General features: G+C 41.0%; 1 protein-coding gene across 4 annotated transcripts in view; it reads right to left on the reverse strand.

Annotated features, from left to right (window-relative positions):
• Positions 1–19,318, reverse strand: part of DAAM1 (dishevelled associated activator of morphogenesis 1) — a 3,124,549-nt gene that overhangs the window by 768,899 nt on the left and 2,336,332 nt on the right. For all 4 annotated transcript variants that reach the window (XM_044074460.1, XM_044074457.1, XM_044074458.1 and 1 more), the window contains one exon: positions 8,624–8,811. In XM_044074460.1, the coding sequence (XP_043930395.1) occupies positions 8,624–8,811 (188 nt within the window). The remainder of the gene's footprint in view (positions 1–8,623; positions 8,812–19,318) is intronic.

Genomic DNA, 19,318 nt, shown 5'->3' on the forward strand with positions numbered 1-19,318 from the left:
CAGATGTGATTCTTGATCTGTCCATGTGCCTTGGGCAATCTTTCCCTGAAAATGCCCCCCGACCGTATCAGGGAAGCGTTCGTGGTCACAGTGGCTATGGGGGGGGGGGACAAAGGGTCTTCCTATTGTGACACGAAGAGACGTCAACCACCACTGAAGGTCTCTCCTGCAAGAATCCGTGATAAGAATCATGTGGTGCACTGGTAGTTTCTGGTAAAACCACTGAGCGAAGAAGAGCCACTGAAGGATTCGCATATGCATCCTTGCGAGTGGTACAGCCAGGATTGCTGCCGCCATCAAACCTAACACTTTCAATACCTCCACTGTTGTAGCTTTGTTCTTTGACACTAGTGAGATGAGGTTTTGGCGGAGAGGAGAGACTCTTTCGACAGGGAGATGTAGAGTGGTGGTTGAGGTATCTAACTCTGCTCCTATAAAAACGGTATGCTGAGATGGCGATAAGGCAGACTTTTCGAAGTTGATTGCAATGCCTAACTGATGGCAGTATCAGAGTGTATTGTGCTTAGTCAACTGATGCCTGGTGGTAGCGGTGAGGAGCAAATCGTCTTAAGTATGGAAACACCTGGAATCCTAGAATCCTAGACGCCTCAGGTGAGCCGTGACCACTGCCATGCATTTGGTGAACACTCTGGGGGCTGAAGTGAGACCAAAGGGCAGGGCTCGAAACTGGTAATGATTGGCTCCCTGCCGGAAGCACAGATGATCTCTGGAGCATCTGTCAATCTTTATGTGATAGTACGCATCGTTGAGATCTATGGAGCACATCCAATCACCTTTCCCTAAAAAGAGAAGAATGGACTGAAGCGCGACCATTCGTAACTTCTCTTTCTTCACGAACTTATTGAGTCTGTTGAGATCCAAGATAGGTATCCAGTCCCGTTTTCTTTGATACCAAAAACAATCTTGAGTAAGTTCCGAATCTGACTTGGTCTGCTGGGACTGGTTGGATGATTCTTTTTTCTAGCAATCTGTGGACCTCTATGATTGCTTGTTCCCTGAGATTGGGTGGAACATCTGGGATTTTCTTGATAGAAATGGGAGGGGTAAAGAACGGTATGAAATAACCTCTGGAAATGATGCTTTGTACCCAAGTATCCGATGTTATGTTTAGCCAGGCTTATGGGTACAAAGACAAGCGACCCCCGACTACCTCCAGAGCCGAACAGTCAGGCCCCCTTTCAGGGCGCTGGTAAGACTGACCGGAGAAATGATCCCCTGTCACCCTGTTGCTGTGGACCCCCTCTGCCACGGGGGTGGCGTCTTCCATTATAACCCCCTCCTCTACCTCTAGAGGGGGTATCACCACATGTGTCCTGAAAGGCTGCCTGAATTTTTCGGAACCACATCCCCCCCCGAAGGCCCTTAGGGTAGGGCCGAGTGGACCCCAATGGCAGATAAGGTCTTGCCTTCCTGCTCACACCTGGTTAAAGTTTCCTTTACTTTGGGCCCAAACAGTGATGACCCATCAAATGGGGTATTAATGAAGGAAGACTTGAAGGGTTGCGCAAAGGAACAGAGACGCATCCAGGCTTGTTTTCAAATAGCAATACCCGAACTAGCGGCTCTACTCGAACCATCAGCTGCATAGGATATGAGACACATGGACGAGTTCACTGCTGAGTTTAGGGTAGCGAGCTGGGTGTTGACTTTGTCGGCCACTCCTGCAGCTACTGAATCCTGGAGAGTATCTCCTAACTCTTTCAGGAGATCTCTCTGTAACCTAGTAAAATGGGTCAAGTAGTTCAGTGATCGCAGAGAAAAAGTCGCTGAACTAAACATGCGCTTCCCATATCTATCCATAACCCTAGAATCTCTGTTAGAGGGATGGATAGAAGAGGATGTCTCAGATACTTCCTTTTTGGTGGCTGCAGCCACCACCATGGCATCAACAGACACTCCTTTTGTCAAAAATGGCTTATCCACTGGGGCAGATATGACTTTATTGGGTCTATGAGGGACAGGTTCCATGGCCTCCAGTGACTCCCATGCCTTACGAGAGATGAGTTCCATGAGTTCGTCGTAAGGCAGAGACACCCAAGAAGTGGAAGGTTGAGACCCAAAAGCCTTCAAAAGCACAGACTCATCCTCAGTAGGGGTCTTGGACTGCCAATCACCCCTCTGACTAAGTATCTCTAGTACCTCTGCAAAGGAGATATCCTCAGAGGGGGATCGAGGGACCCTTCTGACTCATCTAAGTCTGTATCAGATATCAAAGACTCCTGTGGGAAGTCTAAGTGCCACCTCTTGCACAGTCTCTTCCTGGGCATCTCCTCAGAAGGGGGATCTGGGGAGGTCTCAGAAGAGCAGGGGACGCCCTGTGGCGGTACTTGAGGCTCTGGGTCTCTACGCTTAGAGGGGTCGGTAGATGCAGAAGCAGACACAGGAGCTTGAGGGGAGAGGGAAAGCTGAAGAGAAAAGCAGTAAATTAGATTCACAAACAACTAAGCCCAAACCGGGCACTATCTATAACAGTATTATTATTATTATTTATATATATATATATATATATATATATATATATATATATATATATATATATACACACACACACACACACACACACACACACATATACAAATACAAATAGAGATACAAATATGGGGCTAATAGGCCCACAGAAAAAGCCTAACTATTAAAGGATTAATAGTAGAGGAAAAGAGGCTAAAGGCCCACAAACTAAGAAGCCTTAATTTTTAAACTATTTATACTATCTAAGAATTTTAAGAGAGAGAAATATAATAGTGCTAACACATACTATAGATATATATATATATATATATATATATATATATATAAAACAAAAGAGAAAACTTTTTAAAGACTTTCTGTTGATTTGTTTCTAAAATGGTCAGAGCTAGCTGGATCACCGAGATCTCTCTTGCCACGGCAAACTAGATCTGAGGTAATTCCAGCAGTGCATTGTAGGATAAGGGGCTGGTCTCAAGCTGCTGGCAAACCTTGAGCTTGCTATTGGCCGTGTCGGAGTAGAGGATCAGCTCCGAACCAATCAGTGAAAATAAACGGCGAGATTTAACAACTTCACATTAACAGTTTTTGTCGAATGACTAGTTTGCTTGCCTGGTGTACATAAAGTAATAGTGGAAGGACCCCACAGGAAATAAAGATGACGGCTGCATACTGGAGTGAGATGGATTGAGGAGGTCATTGATGCACATGGCGGAGAGGGACGGCTGCAATCTCTGACACAGTGTCCAGCTGAATCCCAATGAACTCCAAATTTTGGGATGGAATCAGATTCAATTTGGGGAGATTCATTGTGATCCCTAACTGGTCAAACAGTCGAAGCATGTACTGAGTGGCTACGATCAGCCGGTGCTTGGTGGGAGCAGTGAGGAGCCAATTGTCGAGGTAAGGAAACACCTGGAATCCCTGCAGTCTCAGGTGAGCTGTGACCACTGCCATGCACTTGGTGAACATCCAGGGGGGGCTGTGGTGAGACCAAAGTGCAGGGTCCTGAACTGGAAATGACTGGCCCCTAAATGAAAGCAGAGATGTCTCCTGGAGCGCCTGTATATTTTTATATGATAGTATGCACCCTGGAGAACCACTGAGCACATCCAATCATCCTTGTGTAGAAAGGGCACGATGGAATTGACAGTGACCATCCGGAATGTGGACTTCCTGACAGCAATCCACCAGACAGCTACTATCTAACTAGAAACTGAGAAATTTTAGCAAAGAAATAATTTTAGAGCACTTATCCCCACAGGAGACTTGAGCCAGTAGACATCAGATCTGAAGCTGAGCACAGCAAACAAAATCTAGGGAGGGGGTTAGACAGCAGTAAGGGATCATGGGAGTAGGAGGAGCTCAAGCCTGGAAGCTGTTTGCAAAGTTGCTGGCCCAGATCTGACGTTAGATCCTAAACACAAAAGTGAGGAATAGTTACATGGATAACATCAGATCAGATACTTTTCACACCATTAAGTGTCATTCTTGACAGAGTCAAAAGATAAAGCTCTTTATTATTTAATTTGTACTTTGACTTGGATCAGGTGAAAGTGAGATTGAAAGTACTTAAGGATCTACTAGCAAACTCTTGCCTATTACTTTGAGACTGCAAACATTTCAGCTGGGTTTAGATTTCGGTTAGGGAGATGTAAATATGGTCAGTGAGTTTAAGTGAAACAGTCACTGTTTGTAGATTCTTGACATTAGTCCTTCACAAAGTTGTCGGGGTTGGGTCAATGGATGGTGAGACTGGCACAATGATATAGCTTTTGTTACTAGTCCACTTGTTGAAATTTTTAAACTGCATTTGTTATGATGAACAACTCAAGTGACAAACGTATAATGTGGAATCCACTATGTTTGATATAACAAAGAGCAGACAGAACTACATGTTTATATTAACTTTTAATTCAATGACATGATACAGTAAAGATGATCTTCAGGGAACCTCCGTGGTATCCATATATCCCCAAAAAAAGGAATCTATTTTGGCACCTTTTATTACAAAATGGATAAGCTGTCTTCAAGAGAAGCCTCACAATATGATGACTATAAATGCAAATGGCTTCCATATACTTTGCTTGGGTTTATATCAAAGCATCAAACATTCTCTTTACTGAAATAGTATTCATAAAGACCACAGGAGTGAACATTTCATTGACTGAATGCTAATTTCACAGAGTTTCACAACAATGAATTGCCAAAGTTGGCCAACACTGCGGACATTACAATACCCAATGAGTAGGAATAGTAAGCAGAAAAGAACACTCAACCTAACCAAAATTCCACTGACAAACACAAACTTATAAAATCAGTGAAAAGGTCAACTACCAAGGTGGTATTGGTTGAGTATCCACTAGTATAAGGCTCGTACACAAGCCCTCAAAAATCCAAGGAGGCAAATAGAAGCAATAATTCCAAAATGGCTGAAACACAAACAGTTATTCCACAAACCATACACCGGGACTTCCTCGTAGTAAATTTAATAAAAATAAAAAAAGTAGAGTATAAGAAACTTGAATGACAAATTAGAACCAATGGCTATAGTCCGCCTGGTCTTAATAATACTTTATCTTTCACTATTTTTTTTTTTTTAAATGAAGGCACTTCACATGTAAAAAAAAAAGTGCTTACAAGTATCAAGGTTATTACTTATTTAGGTGACAAGGTTCATAGTGTCATCACTGTATTAATTTGACTTAATTTTATAATTTTATAACATTTCTTACTTGCTAGGTGGTTGCATACAATATTACCATTTATTTTTTAGTAAGGATCTTAGTATTAAAAGATAATAAGATGTGTTTTGTTTTATTAACAATTGTGACATACATAACTGCTCGGGGTAGTTTTTTTAATTGGATGTATTATAAAAAAGGGCATACTGTGCATCTGTTAGGATACTCTGAGGAAGTCCCAGTGTATGGTTTGGGATGAAAGTGCTAAGTGTGGAATAAACTTTTTTGCATTTCAACCATTTTGGAATTATTGCGTCTACTTACCTCCTGTAATTTTTGAGGACTTGTGTATGAGCCTTATACTGGTGGATACCCAACCAATACCGCTTTGGTAGGGGACTGCTCTATTGTTTTTATAAGTTTTTTTTTTTTTTTTTAAGAAAAGAACAGTTACTCATACACACCACAAAAACTGCTTTTTCAGAGGGGCTGCACCCCCATACCTCCTGCTAATTATATACACCAACTCCAAGATCACAATACAGTGGGGAAAAGGGCAAGTTTCCTGATCCCTACTCTAACACAATCTCATTCAGAATGGCAAAGCAGTTTTTGTGGTGTGTGCAGGTGAGTGTTCTTTTCTGTTTATGTTTGTTATCCACTGGGTATCATAATGTCTGTGGTGTTGACTGATTATTGCAATTTGAATATGTGAAACTCAAGAGAAATTAGCATTCACTGAATGAAATGTTCGCTCCTGTGGTCTTGATGAATAAATAGTTCACAGAAGTGAACGTTAATGCTTTGACATAGACTTATTTTGCCAATGGTGATTCAACATATGAGAATCATATGGCAGTACTATTAAAAAAAAAAAAAGATTTATTTATTGACATTTGTTAACCGGGTTGGTCCAGCAGGGCTTGTGGCCTGTTTTCAGTGGAGACTCAAGACAAAAGCTCCAGTTACAAACTATTTACACTGAAGAAGTACAAAATAAAAATTTCACAATCCAAGGAGTAAATAAAATTGAAAAAAAAAACATGTCTAAGATACAAAGTAGAAAGCATACACATTGCAGCAGGCATACACATAGTAGAAGGCATGCACAAAGTAATATACACACAGTACTATTCACAAGATAAAGATAGACTTATGTAATATTAGAATTCTTTCAGTATTGTTGATTGTGTATAGTAGGTAGGCACCTTGTGAGTTACTAGGAGAAATTAGATGTAGTTTATATTAGATACATATACAGGGGTAAGGTGGGTTAAGTTGGGTCTTGACAGGGGCAAGTTTTGGTATTAAGTAGATGAAGTTTCAGTTCTTTTTTTAAGTGTGGTGGGTGGGTGATGGAATGCATGTGTACGGGCAGTTTGTTCCAGGCTTGGGCTACAAAGCATTTATATAGAAGTTTACCTACATTTTTCTTTGACTGGTAGATATCAAGGATTTGCTGGTTAGAGGTGCGAAGGGTCTGAGGTGGGGTATAGGTGGAACTGTAGTGCTACCCTGGAGTTAGAATATATAGTTGGGGGGGGCCACAGCCTCCCACACTGGGTGTTGTGGGGGGCATAGGCCCCCATCTAGTTTGATTATATATTCTGTGGTTTGATTTTATACTGTTCAGTAAAACTGAACTTTGAGGGGGTTACACCCCCACCAAGCCCCCCACTACAGTGGGGAACAGGGCATATACCTTTTACTTGCCTTACAGTGCTCTACAGACTGCCAGTGCTCATTGTCAGTGAAATGAGTTTTAGATCAAATGAAATTTAGGTCATTTGGTCTCAGTCAAATGAATTTTGATCATATGAAATTTAGGCCATATGAAGTAGACCCACACACACACACACACACTCATATATATATATATATATATATATATATATATATATATATATATATATATATATGTACTTAAGAACACCGACATTTCACAACAGCTTTTTACACAAGGTAAGTAATAACTGCTTGGCTATCGAAACAAAACAAAACTAAACCCACCAATGTGGGGAGCTTTGTGCCCCCACCCCCCCAACTAAATATACCAACTCCGAGATAGCACTACCGTGGGGGTTAGGGGCAAAGTTCAAGAGGATGGGCAAGCAGTTACTTACCTCATGTGAAAACTCGGTGTTTTGGATATTGGTCTTGTGAAGTTGTCGCCCTTTCGTCTTTTAGTGTCAGGTAAGTGAAACTTCTGTCTACTGAAGTAGACCTATATATATATATATATATATATATATATATATATATATATATATACATATATACATATATATATATATATATATATATATGTATATGGGTTTACTTTTTCTTGTCAAAAGATCATTCTTTCGAAAAGGAAAAGTACGACCCTATTTATGCGAAAGTGCACTCAAATGAAAGTGCATTTTCGCAAATACAGGTTCACTGAACTGGTAACATTAACAAAAAAAACCCCACCCACATGAGGGGTGTGGGGGGTGGACTTGCCCCCTGGAAAAATGCCTTTGCAGTGTTTTGTTAATATTACCAGTTCGGTGAACCAGTATTTGTTTAAGTGCACTTTCGCGTAAATGAGGTTGTACTTTTTCTTTTCGAAAGAATGATCTTTCGGCAAGAAAAAGTAGACCTAAATATATATATATATATATATATATATATATATATATATTACTACTGGACTGGACTACAATTTTAATAAAATATAAAGGTAATCACTGGCTTCTTTCCTTGTGTGGTGGTGACCTATATATATATATATATATATATATATATATATATATATATATATATATATATATATATATATATATGTGTGTGTGTGTGTGTGTTTATGTATACACACGTACATGCATACATACAAAACAATATTAAAAAAAGCTTTTGGGTACAGAACTTTCAACAAAGCAAACTGTCAGTATTATAAGTAGCAAATATGAAATACGGGTTGTGGTGAATGATTACTTTTGCCTAAAATGTAAAAAATTCCATGTTTTTCTAGTACTACAAGTCCACATTTTACATTTAATGTATTTTTCCCCAGAAAAATGGAAAATCAATGTCCTTGACGATAGGCAGATGTAGCAAAAAAAACTGCAGAAACAGTTAACTTGCAAGCTTTAATTCAGCAGCAGTTAGATGAAATATAGCACCTCAGCAATCAACTCACTGAGCTGAACAAAATCCTAATACATCCCTAACTGATCTGTGTGTATGTGTTGAACTTAATAAAAGCATGACTATAGCAGTGCAAGTATCATCTCAAGTAAAAGAAATATAGCAAAACTTTAACTTAAGTTACTGTAAATTGTAAGTAATGCCAAAGATATCTAAACATTTAGTTTTTTTTTTGTTTACCAACAGCTACTTACACTTTTTCTCTTTTCACTTCGTGAACACAGTACCTGTCAAGGGATCCAGGTAAACAACCATATATAGAAGTCAGAAGGCTCTCTTACCATACTAAGGTCATGGATCTGGGTTGTTAGATCAGCCACTTGTTGTTTAGCAGCCTTGTGTTCTGATGACTCTTTTTCTAGTTTTTCTTTCATTTTATTTAGTGTTTGCATCATTTCCTCTTTCTCCTGTGTCTTGGTATCACATTCCCTCTCTTTCTTTTCAAACTTCTGCTGTAGTTCATTGTGCTCTAAATAAAAATACGTGAATTATAACATTTTTCATATGATGTGCATCAGAAAGTAAAATATGTGCAATCTGTAATGCAAAAATTTAAAATATTCAAATCACATAAATGAAACAATGCATATTTTACAGTGAGGTATGTCATCAGTATTCTACTAGGCTACTGCCATATCTGCCTCCTTACTCTGTGCCCTATCAAAGCCCCTCTGTGAAAATGAATTTCACTGTGGTACTGCAGGGAAGCGCTGCTCTGTACTGGGACTGCCACATATTTGATACAATAAAATTAGAGAGAGAGAGAGAGAGTGTGTGTGTGTGTGTGTGTGTGTGTGTGTGTGTGCGTGTGTGTGCGTGTGTGCGCGCGCGTGTGTGTGTGTGTGAGAGCATGCTCGTGTGTGCACGCATACCTTTTGCGAGTCTGGGGATGTGACTTGGCAGCTGGCATAGTCCCTTTGCTGAAGTCGAGGGCCTAAAGCCAAAGCAAAATATCAAAGTGGACAGTGCAGTGGTCACAGCAAGTTCACTCTGGTTCGATTCTCGGCCGAGGTTCCTTCTTTGTAGTGTCTGCATGACCTCCCTGCATTCATGTGGGTTTTTTCTGGGTGCTCCAGTTTCCTCCCATTGTATAAAGACGTGTCTGGAGCGTCTCTTCCCGGGCCTCCACTGAAAATTGGCTCGTTCCAAGTCGGACTTTCCCAGTATACAAATGTTAAAATGTTAACTAAATAAGTGCTAAAAAAGAAACATGTATGCAATGCTTAGCTGTGGATGTCAGAACAGGGTGGTGCTAGCTGTAGTAATAATATGGGGGGCTTGGGAGTGAGCTTTACTCAGGCTGCGTCTGCAAATGGTCTATTGTTACAAACTAAAATGTACTTGCGTGCAAGGCATATTAGCAACTTTCTGTGATCTGATGCACTCTTCCTTCTTCAAAAATAACCCTGCATGGTGGCAGACATGTTATGCTGAAGAAACATGAAATTAAAAAATAATGTTGCTATAGGGAAATCCAAAACAGCAAGAGGTATTACCAACCACACTGTGTGCCAGCAAGTTGTTTACCAACCAAAGCTAAGAGAACCCAAGTAAGGGTAAATGTTGGGTATATCATCTATTTGTTTTCTGGTACATTACAAAAATCATACTGTAGAATACTACACTTCAGCCTGCTTTAATGTTCAGTGGAAAAGGCTCCCTCTTCATTTTAACAAATATTAATATTAGTAATGTGATTTACTTCGTTTGCACTTTAAGATTTCAAATGTTCAAGTTTAAAAGGAAGCTCCATCAGCTAACACAATGAACATTATCCAACAAAATGTTTTTCTCCTCCCTATGATATCATCTACATGTCTTTTAGTGGACAAACATCCTTTAATACGTTTTGATTTTGCTCATCTGCACTTGCTTTCCACAATTGCCCTATTCTGGATAATGTCTAAGCACAGTGAGGTCACAAACAAAATACACCCCTTGGGCCAATCCACTGGTACAATGGGAGCCCTCCTGGATGTGACACTAGTGATCCAAGGTTTGATTAACAACCCACCAGCCAAGAAGCCAGAAACAAAGGGGGATACTAAATGGCCAACATCCAGCTCTCATCCTGAAGAATGAGATATCTGCTAAGCCATATGGCTGATAACAGAGAAAAATTGAGGGTGTAAAAATTGTAAGGGGTAGTGCTACAATAGCAACCATACACAGTGATGCATGTGCACATTCTGTGCAATATATGCCACTGCAAGTTGAGAATCTCAAGCAGTTGGAATCATGAGTATACCACAAGAAGAGGGCCATCCCTTTTTCTACAGGGAACTTGTTCTTAAATCACAGCTTGCGAGCACTTTCTCTGTGAGCTGACCTGCTAGTCAGTGACCATTCAGATAAAGTGGGAAATCATTTCAAAGGGTCACATAACTAGGGAGAAAGAGGTGTGACTGGATTTACATAACATAAAAATGTTCTTCCTTTCTCCATAGTACTGCAATGTTGAAGTATTTCTGTGGTATTTCTTTCCACCTTTCCCATGAAGCATCCCTCTCCACCTGTTCTATAGGCCCATTCATTCCCAAAGAAGAAATAGCGCATGACCCATTTACTCCCTCCAGATTCAAAAAGCCTGTAGAATGGTGCCATCAGCTACATGAGTAGGGGTTTTCTATTTTTAATCCCTAACAGCACTGTGCACTGCACAGTAAAAAGCCCCAAGGCATATAATGGACATGGGAGGGGGGGCATTCTCTTTGCCAAGTAACATAACCCATAATCCTCATGACTGCACCAACCTTCCCCCAAAGCCAGCTATCCCACGTGGTCTCCACCAAGGACTCTAACATGGGACCAGTACCCACCTTGCTCCTTCCTCCAAAGGAAGGTAAGCTATTTAAGCCACTTTACTCCTCCTTTCTCGCTCCCATCTCTAATTGGTGCACATATTCTAATTACACCCAGGCCACCTGAGTCATAGTCAAGATTTTATCCCATTATGCCAAAACAGCTAAGTCAGAAGGGAACAGTACACTCAAAACTCTCTTCCCACAAGAATATACACATATATCTAAAATTATAAAATATAATACTTCTCAACTATCCAGATTTTTGCTTCATATTTTTGATCTGTTCCTCAAAATTTGTGGTTTTCTGGCAATCACTGGGATGATCTCAGGACTAAAGGCACTAAATGACAAGTTTGAGTTTCAGATTTTAAATACTTCAAAAAATGTATATTTATTTAATATTTTACATTTGTTTGCTGGGAAACTCCAACTGGGACAGATCCCATTTTCAGCAGAGGCCCGGAAAGAAATGCTCCAGACATGTCTTTGGAACATGGGAGGAAACCGCAGCGCCCAGAGGAAACCCACGCAAATATAGACAGGACATGCAGACTCAGCACAGAAGGCACCCAAGCTGAGAATCGAACCAGAGAACCTCCTGCTGGGAGGTGAGAATGCTAACTGCTGCACCATTGCATCACCCAACACAAACCCTGTTACTCTAGCAACTTTCTAATTTTATAAAAGCAAAATTTAAAATCTGTCCCTATATTTGGGCCTTTGTCCCTCATTTTGTCAGGCTTTGTCCAGATTTCTTGCACTAAGAGGTTGAGAGGTATGAAAAAAATATATATTTGCTCTTACTTCCTTTGTAAAGTTTACATGGTTTAGATGTTTGCTGGTTACTTTGCATTGGTAGTAAATCTGAAAAGATTTAAAGTCTGCATAAACTAAAGCACTGCTGGTGACTGCCTGCTGGGTGAAGAAAGTAAATCTATAATTTTTTTGTCTGCGAATGATAGAGCTGCTTTCTGTTTCATTGGCTCCATTTTGTTTTCTGTTTCAAGAAATCTGCTTGGCCTGGTGTTTTTGTTCTCTGTGAGTGACAGACAAATTATTCAGGTTGCACATTTCAGATGTTTTTTTATTGGTTAAATTGCTTCTTGAGTGATACCTGTACACAGTGAATTTTGGGGTCTGTCTTTTTCTGAAAGATTTCAAGCCCACATAATCTAAAAGCACTGCTGGTGATTCCCTGCTAGCTCTTCCCACCCGCCCTCTCCTTCGTTGATCTGCTTTTTAAACCTTGTGATTTTTAAGCTGCCCACCCCTACTGTAAATTGAGCTTAAGTTCCTTCCTTTCTAAACTGCTATTGATATCTTGATTTATTCACCTTTCCTTGTGTTATACTGAAAAAGTGCATTTTGCGTCTCATTGTCTGTTCTACCGAGTTACTTACTCTGAATTCATTAGTTAGCCAACTGTTGAGTAAAGTAGTGTATTTTTACACATTAGCAAGCACTTGTTTTTACATCAAGAGGTCAGTGGATTTTCCATCTAGTACCATGGGAAGTAGCGTAACACCACAAAACCTAATGTATTGGTCAAAGGTGACTCCATTGTGAGACATATGGATGTTCACCTTACCGGGCTGGACAAGGAGTGGATTACAGTTAGCTGCCTGGTAGGTGCCAGGTTCTGTCAAATCACTCATGCACAAGTACCAGTAGCACTCCATCATAGTCCATCTGGGAAAAAAATGACTTGAGACATGCCTCACTAGACTATAACAAGAGAGACACAACCAAGCTCTCAGATTGTCACAGGCAGCTATAAGCCTAAACTTAAACAGCATTCTACCTTCTCCAAGGATGATGCCACAGTACAAAAAAAAATAACAGACTAACAATTGGCTTAGCTTCTGGTGTCAGTCCAAGGGGATCCAATATCTATCAGCCTGGGAAGACATGGTCAACAGGCCACGCTGCTTTGCCAAAGATGGTCTGCACTTGCCTCCTCTAGGCTTTCAGATACCGGCAAAGGCATTAGCCAACCCTACTGTGCCTTTTTTAAGCAGTATCAAAATAACCAACCCCCCAACATAACAACATCCTCTCTAGATAAACTCAAGGTGCTGCTGCTTAATGCTAGGAGTCTAAACAAGAAACTGCACTCACTGGAAGCACTCCTCACTTTGGAAGTTGCTGATCTCTGTGCAGTCACCGAGACATGGTTCAAAGGCACCCCAGATGTACAGGGCTACAATGCCTTCCATACACTCAGACCACATATTGAGCATGAAAAAGCCAAAGGAGGAGGTGTGTATCCATCTTCATTAAGGATAAGTACACATCGAGACTGGTCAAACAGTATGACTCTTGAGCTGCTCCATATCCAAATTAACTACAGGCAAAGCCTCCTACCATAGCTAGCCATAGGTCCCACACCATGCAACAGAAAAAGCATACTGCATACCTGGACTTGCTGAAGTCACTTGCCATACAGCCCAACACCTTACTCATGGGTGATTTTAATTACCCTACCATCAACTGGGAAACGTACATGATCACAAATATGCTGGCTCAGAGGTTGTTGGACTTAGTTAATGCAAATGCTATGAAACACTTAGTCAGCACATCCACAAGAGACTCAAATGGACAGAGTACTCGCTAACATGGAACAGCATCGCACCCTCCATGTGATGTCCTCCCTGGTAAGATCCAACCATAAATCAGTCTCGTTTGATGTAATTATAAGACCAGATGATCTCAAAAATGTTTAAGAATTTTTCAAAGACAAGTTACCCCCTACTAAGTGATGGTATAAGAAGTTTCAAAACCCCCTCAAAAGCAGATAACATGGACTCCTATGCAGAGGTGTACAAAAATGCCCTGTATAACCACTTAAGAATCTGTATGGAATTGTCTGTACCTGACTGGATTAAAACCAGATCTTTAAAAAAAAAAAAAAACAAGCCACCCTGATGGACCCCTAGTTGAAATGGGGCTATACAACTAAAGAAAAAACTAATATCCAAGAATGAGAGGGAACTGGCTCAGCAAAGGAAGAAATCCTTCTCTAGCTTAAACAAATTAGAGATCTTGTCAAGTCCTCCAAAGCTAATTATGAAGCAAACATAGCTTCCCTAGCTAAGGATAATCACAATGCATTCTTTAACTAGGTCCAAAACCTGCTAACTAATATATTTGGAGCAAATTCCCCCCCCCCCCGCCCCTCCAGTCATCCCTCAAAGTATACCTGCCACCATTCCTCAGCCTATTGTCGCAAGAGAGCAGGTCATCTCTGCAGTCTCAAAGGTCATAAACACAGCATCAATGGGACCAGACAACATACCAGGTTGCCTTTTAAACAACTTAAAACATGATCTAGTAGACTCACTTGGAACCCTGTTTAACCATAGCCTGCGAACTGGCTATGTTCTGGTGGAATGGAGGACAGTAATCCCTCTGCACAAAGGGGGACTATCAACCGACTCTGGGAATTACAGGCCCATATACTTGTCTAGCCTCATCTGCAAGGCCACAGCAACAATTATGGACCTCATTAATAAGGACATAGGTAATCTCAACACACACTGGACCCAACCCAGTTCAGATTCATTATAGGTAGATCATGCTTGTTAAACATGGTTGACTTCTTTGGGGAAAGTCACCAAAGGCCCTGGACAAGGGAAAGACAATGCATACAGCCTATCTTGAACTAGCCAAGGCATTTGACACAATCTCCCATTCACGTATTACAGAGAAACTCTCCAAATTGGGAATTAAACCCTACATTACCAGATGGGTAGCCAACTGGGTTACCGACAGGACACATACTGTCAAAATGGGTGACTTCACCGCAAAATACCAGTCACCAGTGGCATACCAAAGGGTTCTGTGCTGGCCCCTTGCAGTTCAGAATTTATTTCTCAGAAGTCCACGTAAACCTGGATGGCCTGTAGCTGACCAAGTTTTCATGACAACTGCAAATGGGGATCAATCACTGAGTCTCCAATGATGTTAATATACTGAAGGGTATTATAGGGTTAAAGCAGACAAATGAATGGTGCCAAAGCCACGGATTAAAGCTAAATGCAAAAAAAAATGCATTATTTTTCCTTTCGGAAAGCTGACATCTCTGCTAATTACATTATAGACAGCAGCCCCCTAAGTGTAGACCCAGTGGTACGTGATCTGGGTACTCAGGTCAATAGCAACCTGAACTTTGACCACCACATATCCACAGCAGTAAGGAAATCCTTTTATGTGGCACATATTATAAGTATAGTACATCGCATCTAGATCGAAGGATGTTATAATTCCATTTTACTTGGCCCTTATCAGACCAATTGAGTACAATGCTCCCTTTTACATGTACCTTAACAGACACCTACAACAACATGAGACACCACAGAGGTTATTCACCAAGAAATTATAGGGAACACAAAACAAGTCTTACATGGAAAGACTAAAAGCCCTGTCACTGTATTCTGTCTCCTACAGGGTGCAAAGGGGTGACATGTGCCTGGCTTACAGGGCAGTCTCTGACCTAGCCCTGATGGAAATGCTGCAAATTCGTAAATCAAACTGAAGGATGGACACTTGCTCTGGTGATCTTAACCTAGTCTCTGACATGAACAGGTCATGCTGGAAAGAGAGAGAGAGAAAGATGCATCTCATAGACACTTCCACTTTTCTGGAACAACCTTCCAACTGACATGAAACAGCCCCTCCCTGACCATCTTCAAACACAACTTAGATCAATGTATGGGTGACTGCAAATTTATTCCTGGGGCGGTGTCCATGTCCCTCCTGGACAAAGGAAGTTGGTATTAATTAAAATAGACCCTTGCCCTCTGCAAACATCGCTCATCTAACCAACAACAATTTGGGCAACTCGAGATAAACACGGCTAGCCTTGTAAGGGTTCTAAGGCCATTAGCCTAGTAACCTCCTATGAACCTATAAACTAAGAGACCTAACAAAGGCCAAAGGGGCCAGTTACGAGGTCAGGAATGCATCCCTGGCTAAAGACAATCACAAGGCCTTCTTCAGTTATGTCAGAACGTCAAAGGTAACAGTCAGCAGTGTGCAGAACAAGTGGCAAATGGCACAATGTTCACTGAACAGACTGAGACAGTGAATCCACTGGCTGAAATATTTAGCTCTAAATTCACCCTGCCCACTACCTCCTGTGAAATCCCTTCTAGCATATCTCCTACAACTGTCAAGAGGGAGCAGGTCCTGGTGGTGCTCACAGAAGCTAAAAACACTGCTTTAGTGGGCTGTGACAATATTCCAGTCTGCCTCCAAAACAGCCTAAAAAAAAAGACCTAGCAGGATCCCTTAAGGCACTTTTCAACTACAACCTCAAAACAGGTTATGTGCCAGGTGAATGGAGGGCTACAATCTTCATAAGGTTGGACCATAAATCAAGCCCAGGAACTCCAGACCCATCAGTCTGACAAGTCTAATTTGCAAACCATGGAAAAAATTATCATGGAAATAATCAAGCAAGGGAATTGGCAACCTGGACCCATCACAGTTTGACTTTAAGAGGTCTTTCCTACTCAACCTGGTAGACTTATTTGAGGGGGATCACCAAGGCTATAGATGAGGGGATAGTGGTGTACATCTCCTACCTTGACATGGTCAAGACGTTCAGTACAATACCCCACTCAGGTATTGTTGTTGACAAACTTGCAAAACCAAGCATAAATTCCAACATATCTCACTGGATTGCTGACTGGCTCTCAGATAGGACCCAAGAAGTCAGGATTGATTAAACCACCCCCAGCAGATGACCAGTCCCCAGAGGAGTGCTCCAGGGCTCTGTGTTGAGCTCACTCCTGTTTGGCATCTACTTCTTGGAAGTTAAGGCTAATGTCAAAGGCCTCTGGCTCACCAAGTTCACAGATGAGGGTAAATTGGCAGGCAGCCTAACCCCCCCCCATGACACTAAAATCATGGAAGAGGGTCTAACAAACAAATGACTGGTGTCAAAGCCACAGATTAAAACATAATGTGAAGAAATGCATTATAGTGCTCTTGTGGAATCATCTCTCCAAGCTAATTACTTCATCAATAAAACACCCTTAAGAGTTGACCCAATAGTTAGGGATCTAGGAACATATGTAGACAATAATCTGGCCTTCTGCCAACACACAGCTAAGATAGTATTTATTTATTTATTTTTATTTTATTTTTCAGTTTGATTACCGGGGAAGTCCACTGGGCCAAGAAGTGCCCATTTTCAGTGGAGGCCCGGGGAGAAAAGCTCCATGTACAATAGTAGTATGATAAGGGTTACAAAACAATGAGAAAGGTTACATAATTTTGGAAATGAGATACAGTAGTATGGTTCATACATTCAGTGGAATTACATACATTCAAAGGAAAAACGGTAATATTCATTGTGAGACAGTATATAACAAAAACTGAAAATATTTTATTTTTTTTTTTCCGGATTTTTACAATATTTACAAATATGGAGTTTAAGTCTGCTAGTTCAGGTTCTTGGAGAAAATAGATGAAGCTTGAGAGTATAGAAGAAATTAGATTAAGCAAAGATTAAGCTAGATAGTATAGTAAAGCAGTAGTTTGGAGAGTTTAGTGGGGGGAGTTATGTAGGGTGAAAGCAGGAGCATTTCCATTTGGAAGAGAGATATTGGAAGAGTTGGTTTTTGAAGGATTCAATGTTAGGTATCGTCCTAAGTGAGGGAGGGAGTTCCATTTTTTACCTAGAGAGGAGGAGAGTAGAAGCTGGCCAGCGGGACGTTTTGGTTTGTGAATGGTGATTAGGTTTTGGTGTTCAGAACTCAGAGATCTATTTGGGGTGTAAGGGGGAAGAATGTTTTTTAAGGCTGGGCATTTATCAGGGGAGAATATTAATTTGTGAGCGTTGGTTAGTTGTAGATAGTCTAGGTGGTTAGGTAGTTCTAACCAATTCAGAGATTGAAGGCAGAGGCAGTGGTGAGTTGAAGTTTTGGATTTAGTGGCAAATTTGGATATTTTATTATAACAAGCTTCAAGTTTAGAGGTGTTGGAAGCGGACAGATTAGTTAATAGTGGAGCACCATATAGAAGAGAAGGTAGGAGGTAGGAGATTGCCAGGGTAAGCCTAGAGGGGATGGGGAGAAATTGATTGTTTCTATATAGCATACCTAGTTTTTGGTGAGTTTTCTTTATGTTTTGTTGTATGTGAAGATCGAATTTGAGGTGTTCGTCTATGGTAATGCCAAGTAATTTTGCAGAGGAGACTACTTCTATAGTAGTGGAGGATTGGCTAATGACATTGAAAGTGTTTTTGTCAAAGGAGGAAACCTTGGAGGGGAGGAATATTAGAATTTTAGATTTACTGGAGTTGAGGGAAATGTGATTTTGGTGCATCCAGTTCTCAGTAGTGGAAAAAGCTATTTGGGTTTTGGTCAGTAGTTCAGAAATGTTGGGGGCGGCACAAACCAAGGTAGAGTCATCGGCGTATTGGATGACTGTAGTGTCAGGGATGATGGTGTGAAGGTCATTTATAAAGATGTTGAAGAGCATGGGTCCAAGGGATGGACCCTTGAGGAATGCCGGTAGGTGTAGGCAAGAAGGAAGAGGAGGAGTTTTTCCATTTGACAGCTTGAGACCTGTTGGATAGGTAGCTGGAGAACCAGGAAAGAGTATTAGGGGAGAGATTAAGGTTGGTGAGATGATGGAGAAGGTGAGTATGGGAGATGGTGTCGAAGGCTTTAGAAAGATCTAGTAGTATAGTGGATATGATGAGTCCAGAGTCCCGGGCTTGATTGATCGTGTCTAGGAAAGATAGGGCAGTTATGGTACTATGGCAGGGGCGAAAGCCACGCTGGGTGGGTGGTAGAAGTTGATTCTGAATTAGGTAAGGCCAAAGCTGGTGGTGGACACATTTTTCTAGAATTTTAGAAATTGGTGAGAGTAGGGCAATGGGGCAGAAGTTAGAAATAGAGGTGTTTTTGCCTCCTTTGTGGAGAGGAAGAATGTAGGCTGAACACCAGAGTTTGGGCACATATGATTCAGTTAAGGATCTGTTAATCAGAATGCTAATTGGGAGAGCAATTCCTTTGGCTGCACATTTGATGAAGGAGGAGGGTATGTTGTCTGGGGCATTAGCGCATGGCCCTAGTTTGGATAGAAGTTTTTTTATAAGATTGGTGGGTACAGGTTTGAGGTGGAATTTAAGGGGATTGTTATTTAGGTAGTTGGGTGTCG

The sequence above is a fragment of the Protopterus annectens genome, chromosome 6.part0 (assembly GCF_019279795.1).
Source record: "Protopterus annectens isolate FY-2018-M chromosome 6.part0, PAN1.0, whole genome shotgun sequence".
NCBI lineage: Eukaryota > Metazoa > Chordata > Ceratodontiformes > Protopteridae > Protopterus > Protopterus annectens.